Source organism: Lasiosphaeria miniovina (assembly GCF_030549165.1).
Source record: "Lasiosphaeria miniovina strain SMH2392-1A chromosome Unknown B0T26scaffold_1, whole genome shotgun sequence".
NCBI lineage: Eukaryota > Fungi > Ascomycota > Sordariomycetes > Sordariales > Lasiosphaeriaceae > Lasiosphaeria > Lasiosphaeria miniovina.
The window spans coordinates 509,778-532,083 of record NW_026848220.1 but is presented as its reverse complement, the minus strand read 5'-3'; the positions used below and the strand labels follow the sequence as shown (position 1 = coordinate 532,083).

At 52.4% G+C, this 22,306-nt stretch overlaps 7 protein-coding genes across 7 annotated transcripts; 4 read left to right on the top strand and 3 right to left on the bottom strand.

Annotated features, from left to right (window-relative positions):
- The first annotated feature begins 108 nt into the window (after nt 1-108).
- Nucleotides 109-1,126, top strand: B0T26DRAFT_682674 (uncharacterized protein). Its single transcript, XM_060440757.1, has one exon. The coding sequence runs from the start codon at nt 190-192 to the stop codon at nt 847-849; it is 660 nt and encodes a 219-aa protein (XP_060301918.1). The 5' UTR covers nt 109-189; the 3' UTR covers nt 850-1,126.
- Nucleotides 1,127-3,827: 2,701 nt separating this feature from the next.
- On the top strand, nt 3,828-4,213 carry B0T26DRAFT_745136 (uncharacterized protein; the record flags this gene model as incomplete). Its single annotated transcript, XM_060444518.1, has 3 exons — nt 3,828-3,911; nt 3,976-4,067; nt 4,129-4,213. The coding sequence occupies 3 exons, from the start codon at nt 3,828-3,830 to the stop codon at nt 4,211-4,213; spliced, it is 261 nt and encodes an 86-aa protein (XP_060301917.1).
- A 1,899-nt stretch (nt 4,214-6,112) lies between these two features.
- Nucleotides 6,113-8,380, bottom strand: B0T26DRAFT_3941 (uncharacterized protein). Its single transcript, XM_060434774.1, has 4 exons — nt 8,092-8,380; nt 7,418-8,010; nt 7,112-7,259; nt 6,113-7,047 (listed from the first exon to the last, which is right to left on the bottom strand). The coding sequence occupies exons 1-4, from the start codon at nt 8,146-8,148 to the stop codon at nt 6,238-6,240; spliced, it is 1,608 nt and encodes a 535-aa protein (XP_060301916.1). The 5' UTR covers nt 8,149-8,380; the 3' UTR covers nt 6,113-6,237.
- A 382-nt stretch (nt 8,381-8,762) lies between these two features.
- B0T26DRAFT_745134 (uncharacterized protein) lies at nt 8,763-9,730 on the top strand (the record flags this gene model as incomplete). The annotated part of the gene is made up of 4 exons (XM_060444517.1): nt 8,763-8,901; nt 8,955-9,093; nt 9,148-9,397; nt 9,455-9,730. 4 exons carry the CDS (start codon nt 8,763-8,765, stop codon nt 9,728-9,730), a joined length of 804 nt encoding a protein of 267 aa, XP_060301915.1.
- Nucleotides 9,731-10,394: 664 nt separating this feature from the next.
- Nucleotides 10,395-10,952, bottom strand: B0T26DRAFT_632442 (uncharacterized protein; the record flags this gene model as incomplete). Its single annotated transcript, XM_060436442.1, has 1 exon — nt 10,395-10,952. One exon carries the CDS (start codon nt 10,950-10,952, stop codon nt 10,395-10,397), a length of 558 nt encoding a protein of 185 aa, XP_060301914.1.
- A 1,721-nt stretch (nt 10,953-12,673) lies between these two features.
- Nucleotides 12,674-13,548, bottom strand: B0T26DRAFT_682669 (uncharacterized protein). The gene has a single exon (XM_060440756.1). It carries the CDS (start codon nt 13,456-13,458, stop codon nt 12,778-12,780), a length of 681 nt encoding a protein of 226 aa, XP_060301913.1. The 5' UTR covers nt 13,459-13,548; the 3' UTR covers nt 12,674-12,777.
- Nucleotides 13,549-19,869: 6,321 nt separating this feature from the next.
- Nucleotides 19,870-21,188, top strand: B0T26DRAFT_866405 (uncharacterized protein). Its single transcript, XM_060447817.1, has 4 exons — nt 19,870-20,069; nt 20,284-20,586; nt 20,657-20,665; nt 20,804-21,188. Exons 1-4 carry the CDS (start codon nt 19,955-19,957, stop codon nt 20,965-20,967), a joined length of 591 nt encoding a protein of 196 aa, XP_060301912.1. The 5' UTR covers nt 19,870-19,954; the 3' UTR covers nt 20,968-21,188.
- The last annotated feature ends 1,118 nt before the right edge of the window (nt 21,189-22,306 follow it).

Sequence of the window (22,306 nt, the reverse complement as noted above, 5' to 3'; positions counted from 1 at the left end):
GTTTGCTCACTTGATTGGTCATGTGGCAAATGACAGACCCTCTGGATATAGATATAAAAGCCCGACACCTGCTAGCACGGTGAGAGATCTTTTACAATCGACACGCCATTTTACTTCAGTGCTCGATACTGGACATGATTACCAATTACAAGCATTCTCTCAAAATCGAATTGCACCAAACACAGCGCCATGTCTACGGATTACTGCAAACGATGCGGTTTATTTCCCGCGGCGACAAAAACTTCGACAGGGGAGCCATTCCTGTGTAAAGAGTGCGATAGCACGTTGACCAAAGGGCCCTTCGCTCAGTCCCTAGCCAGCACAGATACAGAATGGGAAAAATATGCCGGCCCTTCGAGCTATTACGCTGAAATTCCGACTTCGACATCAAACTACTGCACACCGATTACCCCTGAATGGAAATACTCTGCAGCGCCTGCTCCTGGAGGTCTTGCTTCTGGAGTTTCTGATCCGGATCTTAACTACTCTGTTAATAAACACCGTGCTGCACCAGGATCCTACCCAGCCGCCCCCGCCTCAGCGTCGAAGTACACTCCGCTAACCACGTCCGCTGCTGATCCATCGAACTCCACCGCAGCCACTACGAAGGCCGATGCCTCCACTTCCACTTCCGACCTGAGCTCGAGCTACATGTGCTCGATTTGCAAATACACGCCCGTCTGGACCTCCGGCGCCAAGTGCTCCGACTGCAAGAGCTTCACCGACTTTGCCACCAACCTCCTCCCCGACCCGCTGACGAGCCTGTGCGTAATCTGCCAGAAAACGCGGGTGTGGCCTGATGGACAGACTTGCGAAGCCTGTATCAAGGCCTATGTCAGCGGGAGCTAGAAGTAGGCTAGAAGTAGTGAGTTTGGGACGCTCTCGCGTGTCGGGCGTGCGCAGCCACCGGAATGATTAGTTCAAACCCGCAGTGGTAGTTTTTCTTTTTATTTAATAACGACGTGGGCTTTGGCATGCCAGCGACCCGGGAGTCGGGGGTCCAGAGCAATTAGGGTTCATTTGCACAACTTGCCACCTACAGTGCTCCAGCGCGATCGTCTACCTTTCTTGGTTGCTGCCTCATGAAGCGGCTGGCTTTGTAGAATGATTCACCACATTACATAGCTTTAATTTATTCTCTAAACCGTGCTCCTTTGTTCATGATTCAGGTCTTCGAATTTCTTAAACAAGAGAAAGTTGAACGGCCATTTTACTCTACATCTGAATATTTAGACCGCAAAGGGCCGTATATATCAACATACCTATGCTAAAAAAGCACGTGTTCCTTACTCCAACAATTGAATTAAGTTTCTGATCAGGTGAGATGTCACGCTAGCATAAATGTAGGGTAATTATTGTTAAGACATGTATCATTTCGTCTGCTTCAACAAGACTTGCCTTTAGGAGGGACCTCCACAGTTAGATTTATCACAAAAGCGAAATGGCTGTTAATATATAGCTTGGTCAGTGGGTCTTCGAAACCAATTGGAAGGTTTAGGATGACATTCATTGCAGCTTTTACGGTCTGCGGAACCGGCGCTTAGGAGGGAATTCTACTACGTGGCATAGGAACAGTCCTTCCTCAAGCCAAGGACTGTGAATGGGATGTTCATCATTGCAGGTCTACTAATATAGATCGCTTAAGATGAAATGGTTCGACTACGGTGACTTTCTAATGACGAGTCATCTTAGGAGCTACTTACCTCGTGATTAAAACCAATGACGATACTAGCAATTGTATGAGAATGCACCACCCTGCTCCAGCTATATAAGCCCCAGTCGCTTCCAGTATCTCCATCATCATTTCTGCAGGGATTAGTTTCCAATACTCAACGAACCAACAACTAAATCTTTTCGAAACTACCGCACAACAAGAAAGACCACAATGGAACAACGTTGCAAGATGTGCGGCGAGTGGGCCGCGGAGGTAAAAAATATCAAAGGAGTTGCGATTCTGTGCACGGATTGCGATGTAAGTCGTGCCTCTCTCTCTTCATATCATCACGGTACTAATTAATCACCAATGATGCAACGAAGGCCCTCCCACGCTGCGGCTACTGTGGAAGCCGTCAATTCTGGGACTGTAACATTTCTTCTCTGCCCGCTGGCACCATGTGCACAAATTGCACCATATATGGTCGGACAGTATGTAAGACCGTAGTGCCTGCATATCACGCTCACAGGACGGCCGCAGACATGCAAAGAAGGCGGGATGCCGTGAGGCCACCCGCCTACACCCCAGCTTCGATAGCTCTAGCTCTTCCCAGCTTTGACTACGCCTCGCTGCTTGCTCCCACTACATCGGTCACAACCTACACACCGGCTTCAATTCCCGCTCTCCGCCCCATTACCGGGTCGTCTGCTCTCAGGCTGTCTTCGACGCCCACAAAGCACAGATGCAGGCGATGCAACATCACGCCCGTCACTATTTTGGGTGCCATTTGCAGCCTTTGTAGGGCTTTCCACAAGCCGTAGGCTGCTAAAGTCCTTGCGGATCAGTTGGCGGGCGCGTGCTCAGGGCTCTGTGGGGGACGGTCGGCTTTAGATGTCTCTTGTTAGGTTGCTTTGTTACCTGGAAATCATGTAACTAGGCTGCAAATTGTGACCCCAGGTCCAGGAGTTCAGGGTCTTGGTGGGTGTTGACACGCTCACAGCATTAGTAGCTAAGTGCAAATAACGTTGCTCTCTTGGTTAAGGCGCTTCCTCAAGCGACTTACTACTTAGCTTTATCCAATTACAAGAAAGATAGTTACTGGGTTTTCTTAGTTGCTCGTTACCTAGTTAACTCGAACCTAGTTAACTCGAAATTATAAACCTTTTTCAGAATAGAGGTGGTGCCGATTGGCAACCTGTGAGAAAGATTATAAGCTATCGAAATATAACAAAGTCCCATTATACGTAGGTGTTTAAAGTATTTCATTAAACGGATTCAAGTTCTACTTTCCACCTAGTTAATAAGCGTGCAAGATACGAGTTTAAGTGGCTACTGCCTACCTCGGGGGAGATCCTTTATGGCGAGTCATAAACGCTAAGGTCCTTTTAGATCTTGAAATGTCGTCCACTAGCAAACGTTTAATGATAAAATTGTTTGCCCTACACGATTTTGAGTCTATTCGCGGCTTGTCTAATCTCCATTTTGTTTCTGTGGTTCTGCCGTGCCAACATCACGTGTGCTCCCCAGGCTCCTAGACCGAGGCACTTTAGCCTGTTGGGTAAATGGGGTTCATTTCGCTAGGACGTGTGGCACGACGCGCGCCGGAGACTAATTTTGCCGGCCTCTTCTTGAGGCTGGAATGAATTTAAGTCTCTTACCCAGTAACCTCAGGTGGCCCATAACTGCTCACCCAAGAAATGGAGGACGCTTACACAGCAATTCCGCTTGACGAAAACGACAGGACCGCATACCATCCCAAGAGAATATTGCCATGTAGCATCATATCTACCGGGTTGCTTGCTGCGGTCGTCTCGGTGGCGTCGTTTGCGCTGGGGTTTGCTTTAGGACAGGACAATCCCGCGGTACTATCACAAACACAGCCTGCCGTGGGAGACGGTCTTCTCTCTCGGCCGGCATTCATACCTAATAGTACGGCCATGACGAGTCTATGAAAAACCGAGCTAACAAACACTATCCAGTTCCTGTCAAATCAGTCATGTTCAAATTCCCCACCGAGTATGAAGATTCTGGAGTAAAAGGGGACAAACTTTGGAACGACCTTGCACCAGGCGAGTCACCCTTTCACGCATGCAAACAAAGCTATGGTCACCCCCTGACATTTATCACAGTCGGTTCAGGCTTCATCCGCGTCCCGCACCCGCGGTGGCTCAACATGCCGGCAAGCGAACCCATCCCCGACGATCCTGAACAGGGCGAGATCTATTCGCTGTCTGTCACGCACCAGCTTCACTGCTTGGTAGGTACATGATGCACGCTCTCATGCAGCCTATTTACGGATAGACTAACCAAAACACGTTCAGGCTGTTGTGCGCGACGTCATCATCAAATACGAAAAGCACGACAAGTCTCGATTTGCAGGTGACGGACACGAATATCACTGTCTAGACGTTCGGTGGCCCTTTTCTTGTCCCGCGTATGGCGAAACGCCAAGCAGCTGACTTGACCACAAACAGTACATTCGTCAGGCCATCCTTTGCGCCGGCGACACGACTCTGGACTACGCCGACGACCAGACACTCGGACCGGACGGGCGGGTGACAAGGTATGGATTCACTGGAGCGAACTCGACTCACCAGTGCAGGGATTGGGCGGCTATCAAAGCGTTTGCCGAAGAGCACAGGGCTGGGGAGAGAAGCGGGCTTCTTGTAAGATAAGCTACATGATAGGCAAGAAGGGTTAGCTTAACGGGACTTGTTTTTTATTCATTGAACAGATGTCAAACATGCTCTGGAGCTTGGGATTTTCTAGTTGATATTCAGCTTCAAGATTAATGCCTGGTAGTTATACTATGTTTCCCTTTACTACCCTGGAAGCGGAACATGCCGGTGGCGCTTTTTTCGCCCGTGTAAGCCAGGGGCAGTCAACATTCAAATTACTACCGTCCAATGAAGCTATTCGCAAACAATACAGGACCTTGTCTCGTCGATATGGCCTTCATCAGAGCTCTCTTCTAGGCCTTCATCAGAGCTCTCTTCTAGGCCTTCATCAGAGCTCTCTTCTAGGCCTTCATCAGAGCTCTCTTCTAGGCCTTCCTGGGTAGCCCCGGCCTTAATCTACGCCTGTCTGATCTTCGTGATATTAATAAAACTTTTATTCGGGTCCATAGTGATAGCCTTCTCCTTTTTATTCTTTATAAGCTCTAACTGCGCCCAAAATATAGCGACTTCGTATTGAAGTAATACTAGGTTAATGTCCTTCCGGTTGACTAATCATTAACCTCCCTGCTTCACAGCCAGCCGAGCGTAAATAGCCTCCTTTGGAAGCACCCTGAATGAATGGCCCCATTTAAGGCCATCTAGGCCACATTCTGTCTACTGGAATACAGCCAGTCGAAAACACCACATCTCTCGCAAGCCCAGCAGTCAGTCTGCCCTGCGAGAGAGGTTCTACATTCCGAACTTCATAAAAACCCTATCCTGTAGTCCACAGTCTCTGACTCCTACGCCTTGAGGGCCCTGTCCTGACAGTCGTACCCCTCAGCACCAGAGCCTATATATCACTCAGTCCTTACTAACCTGCCCTCGTGAAGACCTCGTATCGAGACTGCCTGCAGCCTGGCGTGCCTGCAGCGGGTAGGTGCGAGGCTCGTAGAGGTACCTCGGTCAGGGCCGTCAGTCGGTCGGCGCGACTAAATAGTTGCTCGGTCGGTATGATCTGTAATTCGGTAGGCCCTTTTGATAGGGCCGTGGTGGCTCTGGTGGTGGGTTTTTCTTAGCCTAGTCAATCTAACCCCTCAGCGAGTAGGAGTAATAACGATGGGCTCTGAAGCTAGGATGTGTGGCTGGCGGCAGGATTCTTGGTATTTTGGGTGCTTGATTGATGTTCTAGGCGGATTATTCAACGGTAACCGATTATGGTAGACTCTGAGAGCGAAGTTGAAGTGACCTGGCGGTAGGAATTAAGGCATGTTCATGAAGCCTGTTGACACCTGGAGAATGTCAGCAAGGACATGGAGCGACGCAGTGCCCTATACACCTCGACGTAGACACGAAATGCGGCCCAGACCCCACTCGCGACGAGATTCTGCGATCCTCCGATAAGCACATCGCCGACGGGGGGCCAGGCGTTGGACTGCGACGAGAATATTCGCAAGGCGCTGGCCTTTGGATCGCCAGTGCCTGTGCTGTTTCCCAGTGCTGAAGTCAATTTCGGCAGTCAATCGCGTGATGGCCGTCACGTCAGGCAGCTCTTCCCTCCTGAGGTCGACAAATGTGCATCGCTCCTCGGCGTACAAGCAGCTCTGGAAATCGAGAAGTTCCTGTTGGAGATGCACACTGGTTTTATACCTAGAGGCATAGGCCATGGCATTCATCTTAGATGGCTCGGGATCGTGTGACAAATTTGATTGGTTGAACTAAATAGGGACACGATGTTGGGGTCGTGAGATGATAGGTGATCGAGGAATACGCAGTGCTCTCACGAGAGCCTCGCCCAAGACGAGCCGTTGGACGGCTTGCGGCTGAACCTTACCTTGGCATCCAAGTTTGGATTAGCGCAAATTAGAATGGAATTGAAAAGCCGCACTGCTATTGTGTGACTGCGCTACCTCTTAACTTTCTGAGTTACCCAAACGCGACGGCGATCTCAGTGTCACTTGCGCGTATAATTTCCAACCTGGAGTCAATCCACGAAATCTCGCGACTCCAGTCGCCGGGCGCATGCTTCCAGAAGCCTTTGACCACCGCGAGGGCAGGCAGCACGCTCGCAGGGCTGAGCGCCCGCACCGGGTTCCCCATAAAGTACTCGACCGACTGGCAGATGTTGTACGCCGTTTCGCGGGGCCACTGGCTCCTGCGGCCAAGCGGGGGTAGCAGATCCATGGCAAAGTGCCGTAAACAGAGGGGCTCCGCGCCGGCGTCGCAGGTGCATGAGAAGTTGCTCCTGCCTAGGGCGTCGAGGATACCCAGCGATCGCTCGAGAATCGCGTACGTGAAGCAAAGGTGAGCGTGAAGCGTGAGCTTCGCCACCCAAGAATATAGGACGTTCTGGCCGATGACAAAGGCAGGAAAGCGGAATGCCACGGGGAACAGCTTACCCGAGTCTGGGTTGTCGACCAGACTGTCAATCTTGGAGAGCTCAGGGTGGTAGAGCGCGCCAGGAACAGTGGCCTTGAATCGAATGAACCACTCGTCCAGGGCGCCCTCGATCATGTAGCCTTGGCGTATGGTGCCGACGGCGGTGGCCAGAAATAGGCGGGGGTTTCTGACGTGCTGGAGGCCCTCGCGCTGGGCAGACAGTTCGGGGATGTCGAGTAGTATGTCGAGCAGGGTGTCGAAGGGGGCCTTGCTGCCCGGCGCCGCGGACCACGGGATGTCTCGCCACTCGGGCAGCGCCAGAAAGGTCTTCTCGGACTGGACAAGTCCCTGGAACATCTGCCCATGGTCAGGATCAGGCGGGACGGGGGTAATTTGAGAAGATAGCGCTAGTAGGGCTTACGATGTGTATCCGAAGAATCTGGAAGACGCTGTGCCCCAGGCCCGAAGTGTGAGCACTGGCTCCTCGCGTGTGGAGAATGTGCATCGTGGCGTTGTAATGCGACAAATAGCCATCCGGTGTGCCTCCTGGGCACTCCACTACCTCGTACCTTTGTCATGTTAGTGTGTGTGTGTGCGTGTGTGTGAGTGTGTGTGTGTGTGGCGATGATGGGTGTAAGCAATGAGACTATAAGCAATTTCACGTCGGTGATAGATGTAACTGTGGAAGTCGCTCTTCGAGAAGACAAAATGAAACATGGCCTCGTACATGAGTAGCGCAAGGCAGGTGGCTAGACTTTGCTCGGACCAGCCCGCCGAGCGGTTGCGGGCCAGATCTCGCCGCATGCCCGACAGGCCCTTTGTGTAAAGCCGCAGACTCTCGTGGATAAGCGTGGGGTGGGAACGTCGTCCCAGCCGCGCTGTGCAGACGGCCAGTAAGGTGTCTTCGAGTGCCGGGGCGAGGTCGGGGAGGGAGATGACCTGAGTGACCCAATCGCTGCGGTCGGCGAGTGCGTTGCTGGCCGGGAGGCGGCTCTCGGCAAACATGGAGAAGAACTTGTCCCTGAAGGCGCTGCGGCTGCAGATTTGCTGGGGCAGGGTTGCAGCGGCCAGCGGCTTGGCGAGGGCCGTCTCCCGCGGGGACGGTGCCCTGTCTTTTTGTGGCGGGGTTGATGGCTTGCGTCTCCATCTCGACACCAGGACAACACCCGAGCCGGATTCGTCAGTCTGTAGTCCGTCATCGAGCGTTGGAGATTCGTCAAATTTCATCTCCTTGGACAGGATAAAGGCATGTGGGCGCTTGAATCCCGTGCAAACCCGCCCCGACTTGGTGCACTTCTGACAAGGGTTTTCCCCATCACACTTCCCAAGGGTTAGCCATTCAGACCGACTGCGGGAAATGGGAATGTGGCAGGACGGAGACTAATGCGGGGCGGCGAGAACCTTGATCTTTCTACGCTTGCAGTCATGACAAGCATTCGCTCGCGGTACTCCGACCATGTCGAAACTCGGGGGGCAGGTGCCGAGGGCGGCGGATGCGGTTGGGTGCTGCGATGGTTCGGGTTCGAAGCGACGCCGCGAGAACTGGCAGTGGGCGTCCAGCAGTCAGCCGCCCAGACTTTTAGGCACTGAGGGAGACGGGTACCCTAGCGGACTTGTCGCGATGGGGGTACGTAAGATGCGGGCGTGTGCGAGGCGGTGGAGGACGTGGAAGCTGTTGGGGCAAGACCGAAGAAGAATTTCAAACGTCGGTCAGAGGCCCAGGGCCGTGGCGCGGCTTCTGTCACGGTACGGCTCATGTGTACACACGCATGCACTAGCCGTTTCTGGTCAGATTCCGCGGAAGGAACGATGATCAGCAATGACCTGATTGGCCGCCTGCAATCGGGCCACCCTCAGATGCTGCTCGCTTATCTCCGAGGCAGGCTCAACTCTTGAGGTTGCACAGCGCTTTCCCTTTATAATATGGCCATGTCTTCTCCTAAAAAGAAAAAAGAGCATTTTAAACGCTGTCGGAGAAACAGAAACTCCCCGTCTGTTTTTTCCCCCCTTTCCCATCCGAGCGCAAAACTCGACCACCGCCTCGCATCACCACAGCCAACAGACCACGGTTCATGGACTCGCACACGGCGGCTGCCATCGCGCAGCTGGTCTTCTATATCCCTGCAATCCCAGTTGCATTTTACTTGTGCGTCAGGAACTGGAAGCGCGGACCGCGGATGGCATGCTATCCTGCGGTCCCCTTCACCAACAGTGAGCAAACTCGATACCTGGACTCGTTGGCTCTTGTGACTGAGACTCTGCAGTTCGGCTCGTCGGAGCTATTCTTGTCATCGTCGAGGAACAGAACCAAACCAACACTAGCTTGATCGCTGCCACGCTTGTGCTGCTGAATCTCGGGCTGGTTCCACTGGTCCTGAATTATCTTGGCTTTGTCCGCCAGGTGTGAGTGGCGGTCTCCCCGGCTCCCCTAAGACCTCCAACTAACACCCAATTCAGGTTTCGGTCGAGCCTCAAGGACAGCAAAGGGGCGAAAAGATTCTCATTCGTCGTTCACCTCTTCATACTAGGAGCCGTCGCCCTTCTGAGTACTAGCGGAGCGCTCGCTGGCCAGCCGGACCGCGCCAACACCCAGTCTAGGGTGGCCAAGGTCGCTTACATCGAATTCACGGGAATCTTCCTCGCCCTCGTTGGCATGACCTCAGTGCTGTACTTTAAGCAGAGTAAAGTCAAAGACAGTGACAGGATTGTGCGTTCCTACCCCACTCGTCAGTCAAACAGACCGCAAATGCTGACTTGAACGCAGTATCTCAAGTGGATGTTGATTGCTTCCGTCTTCCTCGCCGTGCGCATCGTCTACGGCCTCCTCGGCGTGTTCGAGCCGAAGGGCGACTTCACTCAAGTCCTAAGATCGCAGTGGAACCCGCTGTTTGGGTCCGCCGTCGCCTTCTCGCTCATGGCTCTACTTCCCGAGTACCTCGCCCTCTGCTGTTATTTTAAGCTAGGGTTTCACCGCCTTCGCACCTATAGACGGGAAGATCTGGAAGAGGCGGCGCCGGAGGTGAGACTTCATAGCCGTTGAGCTGCTGTTCCCAGCCAAGCATGGGGATGCCCAGCCAAGCATGGGGATGTTGGGGCTGGCTGGGGGTTCTCGATCAGCAGGGGCCGACCCCTGATCTGAAGAGGTTGGGTACCTGACAGCATCCGAGAGATTTATTTAGAGTAAGGCCAGATCGTTCGACATTGTATTTTATTTTGTAGTGTTTTTATTAGCGGCTGTTAGATTCAGATTCGTCATAGCCATTGAATTCTCATTACGCCGGCGATACACCTTCCAGGCGAGATTGCTATAAAGCTCAGCACAGTCGACTCGCGGCTGGTATGACTCTGCTGGTGCCGTTCAATTCTTTGAATTTTGAAGGAAGTAGCCCAAGAACCTTTTACGTATTTTGGCGGGCGATTGGTAGTAACAGAGAGAATCGCTAATACTGTCCAAGAATTGCAAAGCAGAGAAACGAAGAATAAAGACTGTAAAGGGGATATACAAAGCACCGGCCCTGGTATAAGCATCTCGGACTACTTATCCAGTGCTTTAGTCATTTTTCGCCGTCCGAGCAGACGTGTCACTGGCCATGCGCCGCAGCCTCACATGGGTGCGATTGCGCGGTGTGGAAGTTAGCAATGAGCGCTTGAATAATCACCAAAATGTTTATAGCATCAGGGCACGGATTTGAAGCTTATTTTCATTAGTTAACCAGTGGTTTATTGGGCGCTACTGCCACGTCGGCGTGTTTCGTGGGTATAATCATCCGACTCAGGTCTTCTCTCGCCGCCTTGTCGAGGTCTCCTAGCCGGGCTCCGCCAAAGAAACCTGGTGCTGGCATAAACGTCACACCCTCTGTTAGTGATTCGAGGCTGGTGAATGGGAGGTTGCCCTCGTTCGGGGCGTCAACGTCGCCAGTAATGATCGGAATCACATTACGCATGATGGTGCCCTTCGACTTGGTATTATTCTTCCTCTTCAAGTCTCGGAACGCCGACTGGGGAAAATGCGATGGCGAGAGAGAGGCTCTGGGCGCCAAGAACTCCACACGCGCTTGGCCAATGTTCTCGGGTTTGGGGGTCAGACGATCGCCTGGATATTCGTATCCTTCCGGGTACACATTGTAGTCAATTAGTTCCCGCTCGAAATTTTCGTCGTAGGCAGACGATCGCCTGGATTTAAAAGAGGCATCTGTTGGGTCTGTAGACTTTGTCGACTTTGTTCGTCGGCTGGAGGATGCAGAGGCTCGGCTGGAAACCATTTCGACTCCAACGTGTTTCGGTCCAAGACACTAAGGCCAGCCAGTTAGTTGATGGTCGCGCATCTTGGATGTAGACATACCCCTTGAAGTTGGCGAAGCCCTAGACTACTGGGTCTCGCAAACCGGACAAGGTGTGTTGGGTATAACGGAAGTGCTGCGGGTTCTAAGGCAGGCTGGGCACTGGTCCGCCGGTTAAGTTCTCCCAATGCGCGAGGAGTGAGCCAGGCTTTTGACAGGCTGTCCCAGAATCTCGGTGGAAAGTTTGAGGAACTCTGGAGTCTGCCTCCTGGCCTGATCTTTCTCGGACAGTGCTCATACGGGAGATCGTCTGCAGGCCGTTTCTTTAATGTAATCCTACTGGTTAGTGGTTACCCAAGCCTTACACACAGGCTCCCTGGTTTTTACAGTGGCACCTCACGCACAGGCTGATTTTGGATATACAAGGAAGTTATGTTATGAATAGCGCAGTGGCATTCTCCGTCCCTCACGCAACGCCGTCGATAGCCTTCACTCCCACTAGAACCGGCCGCTTCTCCACGAGCAAGAACGTCCGCAGGTCCTCCCAACTCAGCCGCTTCGCAGGGTCCCTCGCGGGCTCAAAGTCAAGACTGCACACTAGCCGCGCCAGCGCGAGCCGCATCTCCGCCTAGGCGAGGTGCTGGCCCAAGCACGCGCGCGGGCCGATGCTTAACGGCTGCAGCGCGTCCCGGCGGTCAGCAAAGAACGGCGAGTCTGCGCTGGCGGCGGCGTCGGGCAGCCAGCGCTCCGGCAGGAACGTGTCTGGTTGGTAAAAGCACGCCGTGTCCCGGTTTATAGCATACGCCTGCACCGACACGATCGTGCCGCCGGGCAGAGACAGTGTTGGTGTTGGGGAGCCCATACTTTTCGGATTTGGCTTGTATAGGTCAAGTTGGCTTGAGGTGAAGAACTGGCTGTTCTGCGAATGGCGGTAAAGATCTACAACTTATCTCCCCCAAACGCTTTAACTGTGACATTCGTCATCTCGTGCTCGGCACCTTACCATTCGGCCCAATCCTCCCGCGGAGGATCCTTATATCCGTCGTCACGCTGAACCAGCGTGCTGAAGCAAGCACCAACGGTTAGCGCTAGCAAGGGTGGGAATATCTCCCATTGAGGTTGTCCCGCATGTGTGACCTTCCTTGACCCCTGACCCTGCCTTGGGACTCGTTTATGTGGTACTTATTTTCTACGGCTGACATCGAACCAGCAGTGGTCGCCCGGGAGACTGACCCCCTTCTACCTCAGTCCATGCTAAATTCATTTAAACGCCAAACCACCTCTTGCCAGGATGCACATAGAATTCTACTCCAATCGTAGAGCCTCCGATCCAAGATGGCGGACCGTGCTGTTCTGCTTTTGGCCTAGTTGACTTATATTTGCTTTAACGGGCTTTCCAGAGGCATCAACAAAGTGAACAAAGACCCCGAAAGCGAGTAGGCATTTGGCGAAGTCCAGCCGCCAAAGGAGATATATTTTGGTGAGGGCTTCCCGCTAACCTAACCCGTAGTTGTTATGACTGTTCTGTTCAGGAGGCGACATTAGCAGGACACGTATTATAGATGGAAACTCGATGCATTGTCTCAAGGTTCTATGTAGAAGAGGAGGCGAAATTACAGAAGTCATGATATGGAAACTCAATGCATTCACTCTCGTATCGAGACTTCCCTGGCCCTGACCCGTCGTTTCCAACCCATGGCTCAGATGCTATTCCAGGGCTCGTATATAGTATAGGTACAGTATAGGCACAGCTCCGCGCCCGAGCCGGCCAGTAAGCCAAGCCTCCTCGCCCCGCTTGCCCTCCTCCTTACCACGCTCGCTTCACTCGTTCTCGCTGGCGCTGTCGTAATGTGATCCCTCTCCCTCGTCTACCTGTTCTTCTCCTCCTCCGTGCTGCAGCTGCTGCTGGCGCTGGCGCTGGCGCACTACCATCCATCTCTCTATGCTGCTCTTCCTGCTCTTCTTCTTCGTGTTGCCGCTGCTGATCACGGCCCCGCCGACAAGAGACGAGAGCGCGTCGTCGTCGCGAACCTCGCCCTCTTATTTGACGGCGGGGGGTCCTTCTTGCCGTCATATACGCCGTGTATACCGAGATAACTTGAAGCCGAAGACGTTGCGATGGAATTGAAAAGGATTCCTTCCACAAACGAGGAGCAGAGCCAAAAGGAACCTCGAGCCGGGCCCCGGAAGCGCTCAAAGCGACCAAAAACGTGCCATGCGCGGTAGCCCACGACCTTCTCTTCCCCTTCTTGTAAATCCAGCTTTCCAACACGTACCGCGATCCCTTCAAACGAACGCGCGGCCAGGTATCCATATCAGCAGACAGGGTATTCAAATCGACGGCTTTGAGGGCTTCGAGCTGGCTCGCGACGGTCGCTGTGGCCTGACTGACGAAGAAAGCGGCGAGGTCGAAAGGAGGGGGGCTCGCGGCCCGGTTCGACGCCGTGGAGGCCGGGGAGCCGGGAGGACTGTCGGAAAGGCTCGGCATCGTGAGGATAACTTCAAAGCAGTATACAGGCGTGAGAAAGCGAGGTTTACAGTTGCGCAGGCACGCAGGCGAGGTTTGCCGTGGCCTGCGTCAATTTTTAGTAGAATGCTGAGCCTGCCATGCAAATGCCCAGTTTTCGCCCTAGAAATCCGCTTTTCTCAGTCCCGGAAGTTGCCGCTTTTACCCTGCGCCAAGTAACGTAGTAGTAACTTTGCACAAGGTGAGGATTCCTAGCCGCTAGGTAGCAGTCATGCTCCCCTAAGCACAAGATTTGCACGGCAAGTCGTGTTACGGGAGAATACCAGGGCGTAACTACTCCCAGCGGCATGCTCTCTTACATAGGGAAACGGGCCCGTCACATAGACTAGGTATTCCTTAGGCGGGAACCACGATCACGATTACGCAGGTCAAGTCCCAAAGTTTGAACTTATTCATGCCAGACTAGCATTCACGAGAAGCACCACTTTTTTACCCTCGGGCGGGTGTTTTTTTGTGTATTGCCTTCTGGCGAGTCCTCGATGTGTGTCGTCTTGGGGCTGGTTTTTGTTGTGGACTGCTCTCGGGCCGGTGTTTGTTGTGTCGTTGTCTTGGGGTGGGTGTTCATTGGCTTCAGGGCACCGGGAAAGCAGCCTTGGAAGGAGCATCGGATGGAAAGTCGCCAACTGCCACGCTTTCACCGCCTACCACGCCTCGAGCAGCCCTATATTGCCTCCTTCGGCTTGAGGTTCACGTCAGAATCCGGCTCTGTCGACCTCGTTCAATTTGGCTTCGGCATGCCCTTCTTTCGATTGGTCTGGCTTCCGAATTGCCCAACTTGCCGGGCGGCCTTGCCCACTTCAGTCAATTCATCAGGCCCGACCCATTTGTCTCAGCCCCTGGTCAGCATTTCTATTGTGGGGGTTGCGGGCCTTTCAGGCGCCTGTTTGTCTGCTGGCGCGACGACACGGTATAACTTCAGACGGCTGCCAAAGTCATGAAAATCCTCACCGTCATTGGAACTATCAGAGCCACTAGAGCCATGAAAGTCACCAACAGATTCGCTATTAGAGCCATGGTCAAAGCCGCCACCAAATCCACCAGAACCGTCATTAAAGCCGTCAGTGCCATCACAGCCACCAGAGCCATCACCAGAGTCGAGATTAGAGCGGTCATCAAAGCCAGCAGTGCAATCAGCAGACTAGTCAGAGCCACCAGAATCACCACTCGCTTTCGGGACAATCGTCTTCAGGGTCATCATCCGAATCATCGGTCGCTATTATGGCAGTTGCTTTCAGAGCCGTCATTAGATCCATTATTGGAGTATCAACATCTCGCATAATTGCTGCAACTAGTCTGGCAATTGCCGACAATCATGACAATCGTACAGCCACTCCGGCCATTGCGCACAGTCAGTTACTCACAGTAACCGTCGACTACCATACCGAGCCATATAAGCAAGACTCGCACTCAAATCGCGGCCGACCCAGATTGGCAGATCGTACCATTACCATATGAGGGCAGTTAATTAGTCGCCATTGGCCCAGCCGTCATCAGCGCAGCTGGAGCAATCATCATCACACATCAACCGTTGCAGCCCCATACAATAATCAGTCTCTCACATTTAGTGGCTAAATGCCTAGCCTGGCCATGTTGTCACTATCACGCAGGTTCAAGATTGACAGCCGGTTCAGCTAGCTCACTCCCACAAAGTGACAAAAGCCGCACAACAGTCTGACCGGTGCCATCGCCAATTATCCCGGACCAATTGTGTCTCATAAAACGAGCCGCTCTCCGCGTTCCACACGCATTAGCTGTCAATTATACACTTGCAGTTGCCACAGGGTCCCAGCGCAACCAGAAATGCCTGGTAGCAATACCTGCAATCGACCAAGGTCCTACAATTGGCAAGCAGTAGCCCAGTCTACGAAGAGAGGTTCGATTACGGTCAAAAGGCCAAACATCATTGGCATCGGATGAGTCGAGGCGAGAGCTCCTCGTTACTCGCCGCGCGGTCTTCTCGCTCTTCCTGGCACAGCACCGCTTGATGGTGTCATCTATATTGGTTCAGGTAGGCACACAACGTCCCGGGGGCATGATTGATCACTAAAATTCTGCATTAGAGCTAGCAGTCAATTCGAAACAACATCGGCCGGTTTTCTCCAGGCTCTGTCAAAACCGTCACTTAGCGCTGTTGTCCGACAGCGGCAGCGGCAGCTACAAAACCAGCAACAGTATATCAACAGCAGATATTGCAGCAAAATGCCAGCATTGCAACAGCATACACCGCAGCAACGGTGGCGGCACCAGCAGCAGCACACACCGCAGCAACGGTGGCGGCACCAGCAGCAGCACACACTACAACAGCGTAGAGTGGCACCAACATTCCGCCCAATGTATGTCCTATTCCCCTTCGAACCATTCCTATGCATTTATATTTCTTAGACAGGCCTCAGACCAATAACGATCTGTGGCAGTGAAGCCGTGAAATGGCACCACAACACAACAAACCCAAAAACAATACCAAGTTTAGCCACAGGCGAGACTTACAGAGTACAAGTACAGGATTCCATAGCCAGGTAGTCAAAACAACAAAGAAAAAAGGAAAATATTACACTAAATTATATTAGGTATAAGTGTAAATAACTGTTACGGCGCGCAACGGCCGTAGCACACTATAACCCACTACAGGTTGCAAGTCGTTGACTTGCAATTCTGGCATCCTTTTGGGGTTTCTAGCGCAGTGGTAGTGGGTGCTGTGAGCTGGCGCCGTCACAATAACCATCTTGTTGCTTAGCCCCTGAGCCCCTGATTACCAGGGCTCGGCACATGCGGCGGAAACTCACCATCACTCGATCCACCAATTTACGAAAGGCATCGGGGACGCATTGCAGGACATGGAGACTAATGCTGATTGACGGGGGTTGTTGTGAGGGCCTGGTCCTCCAGACCTCCCAGACGCTCTGACTAATCAGACGCCAGCCGGGTGGATCCACCCGACCAGCCAGAGGGATCCACCCGACTAACCAATGGAAGCTCAGCCAGAGCCCCACCTTAAGACGCCCTGGAAGAATCTCGCGAGGGGAGGCTTTTGAGCTTCTTTTCCCTTTTCCCTTTAGTTTAGAATCTTCGTCTATAGCGCCCAATAGAGGAGTTCCGCCCTCATTCGAAGCCGGCCGTGACAGTGGGGGCATGCTCAGTTTGGTGTGGACCAATCAGGAGCGTCCCATGGAAAGAACCAATTAGGAGTGTCCCTGGGTCCCGAGGTTCGGGATGTAAGAGAAGGCAGGTACGCCGGATCAAGGTGGTCACAATGCAGGTAAGAAGGTGGGCGAGCAACGAGTAGTATTGGTGTGAGACTTCAACCTGGCCCTCGCAAAGGAAGGTGGGCGAGGGCCACTGTTTATATACGTGCTCAGGGGCTCAGGCCCGGGGCGCCATGGCGTGGCGTAGTGGCTTGTGCCAACTGGCAGTGTTCCGGCCAGTTGGTAACAGGTGGTGAGCGCGCACCCTGTGCGCGCGGCTGGTGTTTGGGTTGTCCTTTCCTTACACGGGACCACTTAAGGTCGGGGACGCGGGACAGTGTCCCGCGCGCCCGGCGTCCCGAGACCTCAAGTCTCGGGACCACGGGCCAGTGGGACCATTGTTATTGGTTACACAGTTAGATATATACGATGACCGTACCCACGGTCTTAGGTAGTTCTTGCTTGGTTCTTCAAGCAAGCAATACACATTCACTGCACTCATATACTTTGAGTGGCATTCCAATTTGGCTGTATTACCCGTGCGATAGGAGCTTGCCCTTTATTCTATCTTCATAATTACCAACCCCAGCATCCTGTGGAGCCCGTGCTCCCTTACAGACAGACGACCCTAACAGTCGAGTGGTTTGTAATAGAATGCTACATCTCGAGTCTGTAGTGCCCTCTACTCTTCTGATAGTCTAGATAATCCTTTATTCGCGGGTTGGCGGCGGCAATTCCTGCTTGACTACCTCGGTAATTTAATTCTTGCCATTTTCCTTGCCGACTTCGGCAATATCCCCCTAGTCAAGAAGCCCGGCAGCTGAAGACTACAAGTGCGATTTCGCCCTGGTATCCCTCCCTATTACAAACCACTCGACTGTTAGGGTCGTCTGTCTGTAAGGGAGCACGGACTCCACAGAATGCTGGGGTTGGTAATTATGAAGATAGAACAAAGGGCAAGCTCCTATCGCACGGGTAATACAGCCAAATCGGAATGCCACTCAAAGTATATGAGTGCAGTGAATGTGTATTGCTTGCTTGATTCTTCAAGCAAGAACTGTCTAAGACCGTGGCTACGGTCATCGTATATATCTAATTCAGGTAACCAATCAGGACTTTTCCTTTGCGTGCTCAGTGCTCCTCCTAACGCTTGGTACACCGAGCGTCTCAGAGACTACTGAGCGCCCTGCTTGGTGCGCTCGCCTGGTCTTGGCAGACCAGTCGCACCGAGCGCCTCCTGATTGGCTGTGTCGAACACTTGCGGGGCCCGACCCCGCCCACTTGTGCGGCCCAATTGGCAATTGGCTTCCAGCGCCTCCTGCAGTCTTGGACCAGGATCGTAACACTCCCCCAAGGCGCGCTGTACGAGCTGAAGTTTGTCGAGTATCTTTTCGAGCACTTCTTTCGTCGACGTCTCTGGGTTCTCCATACGTAGTCGTGCGAAGCTAAGGGTAGTCCAATCCGAGTAGTATTCCGCATGGTTCACCGTCGTGTTGAAGTACGTATCCAGCAGCTTATACACCTCGTCCCATCGCTCGTCAGGTCCGATGTGGTTCATATAATACGTCTGCGCACAATCAGACAAGATTTCCGGGAAGACTGCGTGGTACATATCTTCCGGAATCTCGTGCCTCTGGCAAACACTAACGAAGTACTTAACCTTGTCGTACAGGATATCGTACGGGCGTCTTGTGTAGTTGCGTGCGGTCTTCCATCACTTCGTGAACGTCGCCACTTCCTGCTATAGACTGGTCCGTTATATATGATCCGCGTTAGTAGGATATTAGTAGGATATTCTGGTACTGGATGTATGGGGTTCCGTATAATAGGTTTAGGCTCTGGTACGGACTGGGGGATAGTGTCGCCGACAGTGGAGGAGTCGTAGTCTTAACGTAGGTAGGGAGTGGTGGTATTAGCTGTGGGGTATTCCTTCCTTCTTGTTGTACGGTCGCTACTAGACTGCTGAGTCTCTCTAAGGCTGTCGCACCTGGACTGAGTACGTTCTTCTCATCGAGAATGGTGAGCATTCGCTTCTTAAATGTGCGATTCACTTGGTTAAATTATACAGTTGTCTAGCCCTTAAAGTCCTCGCGGAAAGCCGCGCGGATTCCTTCTAGGCTAGTCTTGCACCAAATAATTTCCATCATACTCAGCGCGAAATACGTTGTCGCTTCCTTCTCTCGTAGTAGGTTAGCGAGGTCGGGCGGTGTTAGAATGACGCCCTAGTCAGCCACGGAGGGTCATCTACGAAGGTAGCTATGGTGGCACAGGGCCACAGATTCTATATAAGTGGCCGTAGGCCACTTCCGCCCTCTGTCTTCTAGATAAACAGACATCAATGAATCCATCACTTGAACCACCAGTTTTTCGGCGCACAGTTACGCCCTGTTGCTTCCAGTACCGGTTCCTGGTGATTCCAACAGGCGGTAACTCGGCGTCCCATAGGTCGAAGTCGATATTCTTCTTCCAGACCGTTGGTGGGATACCGCTATTCTCCCAAACTTCTTCGTGCGGATCCTTCTTTGGGTCTTTGCCAGAGCTCGAAGAGTTAGATGCCATCGCCAATGGGTTGGCGGTGATTGTTAATGAGAATGTCAATAATTGGTCGTTAGCGTACGACCGGGGTTTTGGTGTTTAGTGGGGCTTGGTGGGGTTGATGCACTATAGCGTGCAATGCGGGTCCCTCTTGCACTAAGCCGTGATGCCTTCGATCGCCTTCCCGATTTCCAGCGGCCGTAAACCTTCGCGTTTAGTGCGCTTGGTTCCTTTATTCTTCTAGATCCTGCTCTTCTATTCCCTCGAAAGTTTGTAGAAAGTAGTTATCTAGGCAGTAGCACGAGAGGTCCTCGCTCGCGAGTCGCACTGAAAGTTTAGTGCGGTCGCGCCGACAGTACGATCTCGTCTCTTCACGTAGCTTATCTGTGAGTGTTACCACTCACTGACCAGTGTTCGTGGTATTCTGACCACGCAGAGGTGCCTGCAGGTCTAAGGTGTGGTAGTACTACCGGTGGGGTTGTGAGTTGTCTTGATTCATTCTCTAAATATACAGTGGGGGCCGGGTTTTGTGGTGTGCGTAGGGTTCGTGAGGTCCACGTGCCCATAGGCACGTGCGCTAGCACGGGACTCGTGCCGCCTCCCTTCTAGAGCACGGTCACTAATGTCGCTATTCCAACAACTACCTTATCTTTTTACGGAACAAGGTTCAAAACTGTAACCGCGGCAGCTCTCGACTCGACTTTAACGTGTTATTATCACGCCCTCGCACAAAAACCTTGATGCCTAGGAAGGTAGAGAGAGATGATGCTTTTGGGTTTCTATATTACTCCTTCTTACGCTACTGTTGGGCTAGGCTACCAGGTATAGCTCGTCGGCGCCAAAAACGCCGTAGGAGTAAGTAGTCCTGCCCCGCCACCCCCACCGCCACCATCAGAGCTGCAACAGAGCAACAGTAACAGTAGCAACATGCCTAGCAGCGTAAGTTTTCCACCTCCCCGACACCTTCCTACGCTTCCGTGTTTATTGCACAGGCTGAGGGTTGACACTACTAGGGCTGCCGTAACTTTGTGTGTCATCTCTTGAGGGTTTTTTCTCACATGGTTTACAGCGATCGCAGGGCTGCCGCCCAGGCGCGCGAGCGTGAGCGCGAGGCCATCGCCGCCGCCGTCGCCACCGCCACTGCCGCTGCTGCTACCGTTTAGGCCCCCCCGCCTTCCTTTAGCCCGCTCAGCATCCCCAGCCTCGCGGAATAGTGCACCCCCGCCGATAGCTATGTCTAGATCCCCGCCGCCGCCGCCGCCAATAGCTGGGCCTTTATCCCTTCGGTCTCTTGCCCCGCCCCCACCGGCATCGCAGCAGCTATCGGCCCCCTTGATAGCCCCGCCTCGCCGCCCCCTCCTCCGCCAGTCCTGTAAGTCTACCCCTAATTTATCTTCCGCTCCCTTCCTGTTCAATTGTGCTAATAATTACCTTATATATAGACCGGAAGAGTAAGCTATTTTTTTTCTAGTGGAGAAAGGATGGGGCTAGGTTTTCTTAGAGGGAGTGTGCTGGGGTATTAGACTTATTTTCATCTCCATCTTCATAATATAAATTATTTCCGCCACGTACAGGAGCTAACTGCTCAGTCTCTTATTTAATGCGATCTCGAACCGTCCTGCCTCCTGCTGGTGAATACCTTAGTTACGATCGAACCGTAAGGGGACGAAACCGTGGCTATTCTTTTGTTACGCTATGCTCCCTGTGCGCCTACCAGGCGCGTGGGTGCGATCCACGACCAGAATCGACCTAATTCACTGCTAAGCCCGTGAAAAGATCTCCTACCCTATGCTCATTTTGCTAGGAGTGAGGTAGCAAAGTTATGGTTTAATCACAGCCAATGAACCTCTACGTATTGCCGGAGACAACTGACTCTTATTGACTTTAAATTCCAAGGAGTTATAAGTACTGAATAATAGCATCTAAAGACGTAATGAATGTAGCCTAGAGACTAAAAAGCATGTGAGGATATTGTGGCCAGGTTTAATACCTTATTTACGGGAGCGTTATTATTCTTGAGATGCAGACGTAAGGGAGATACTCGTATAAGTTAGGTGGGGGAGTAAGCGAACGCCACTGATCCAGAACATTCTAGATAAGCGAGGAACACAACCAACCCTCTTATATAAAAAGCCCATAACTCAACCAATTCTTTTCCAATTCTCTTCATCTTCAATTCGTTTTATTCTTCTCTTGACAATGGTTTCATATACAGAAGAAGACCTCCGCAAGGCTTGCGAGGAAGCCGTCAGAACACATCGATTACGCAAAGTCGCGCGAAAATGGAACGTTCCACCCTCCACCCTTTATGGCCGTCTACATGGCTCCCTACCTCGAAATGTTGCTCATCAAGATGAGCAAAGGCTTACACAGACCTAAGAGGATCGTTTAGTCGAATGGATTCTTCTTCAACAAGATTTAGGATTGCCCCCTACACATGCACAGATCAGGGAGCTTGCACGCCGTATTCTAGCTGAAAGGGGGGACTCCTTACCACTTGGAAAGGGGTGGTGCCGTGCCTTTCTTAACCGCAATCGAATTTTGAAGACTCAGAGGGCCAAGAGAGTCGATTCGGTCCGCGTCAACTGCGCTACAGAGTCAACAATTCGACCTTGGTTCAACCATTTCCAAACACCAGCTATCAAGGCGATTAAGCCAGAGAATCGCTGGAACAAGGACGAATCTGGTATTATGGAAGGCAGAGAAACCAACGGCCTTGTCATTGGAAGCCGTGCCTTTAAGGCGCTTCAAAAAAACAGCCTGGAACCCGCACTTGGACCACTTTTGTCGAATGCATCTCAGCAGCTGGCCGTTGCCTTCCTCCTTTGGTCATTTTTAAGGGGAAAAGCGTTCAACAACAATGGTTTCCTTTGGATATGAAGCCATTTCAGGATTGGTTCTTTACAGCAACTGAGAAAGGATGGACTACCGATGAGACAAGCCTCAAATGGTTAAAAAATGTGTTCATTCCTCTCACCAAGCCAGCAAACTCCTCTGAGAAACGACTCCTTATTATTGATGGCCATGGCAGCCACACAACTGCCGATTATATGTGGGAGGCATACACAAACAATATTCACATTATTTATCTG

What these genes read in the sequence shown, in the direction of transcription:
- B0T26DRAFT_682674 (XM_060440757.1), top strand. Translation starts at nt 190, where the DNA reads ATGTCTACGGATTACTGCAAACGATGCGGTTTATTTCCCGCGGCGACA.
- B0T26DRAFT_3941 (XM_060434774.1), bottom strand. Translation starts at nt 8,148, where the DNA reads ATGGTCGGAGTACCGCGAGCGAATGCTTGTCATGACTGCAAGCGTAGA. An exon ending in GCAAGCGTAGAAAGATCAAG is followed by an intron (nt 8,011 to 8,091) that starts GTTCTCGCCGCC and finishes ACCCTTGGGAAG; the next exon opens with TGTGATGGGGAAAACCCTTG. An exon ending in ACCTGCCTTGCGCTACTCAT is followed by an intron (nt 7,260 to 7,417) that starts GTACGAGGCCAT and finishes AACATGACAAAG; the next exon opens with GTACGAGGTAGTGGAGTGCC.
- B0T26DRAFT_682669 (XM_060440756.1), bottom strand. Translation starts at nt 13,458, where the DNA reads ATGCCGAGCCTTTCCGACAGTCCTCCCGGCTCCCCGGCCTCCACGGCG.
- B0T26DRAFT_866405 (XM_060447817.1), top strand. Translation starts at nt 19,955, where the DNA reads ATGCCTAGGAAGGTAGAGAGAGATGATGCTTTTGGGTTTCTATATTAC. An exon ending in GCGCCAAAAACGCCGTAGGA is followed by an intron (nt 20,070 to 20,283) that starts GTAAGTAGTCCT and finishes CATGGTTTACAG; the next exon opens with CGATCGCAGGGCTGCCGCCC.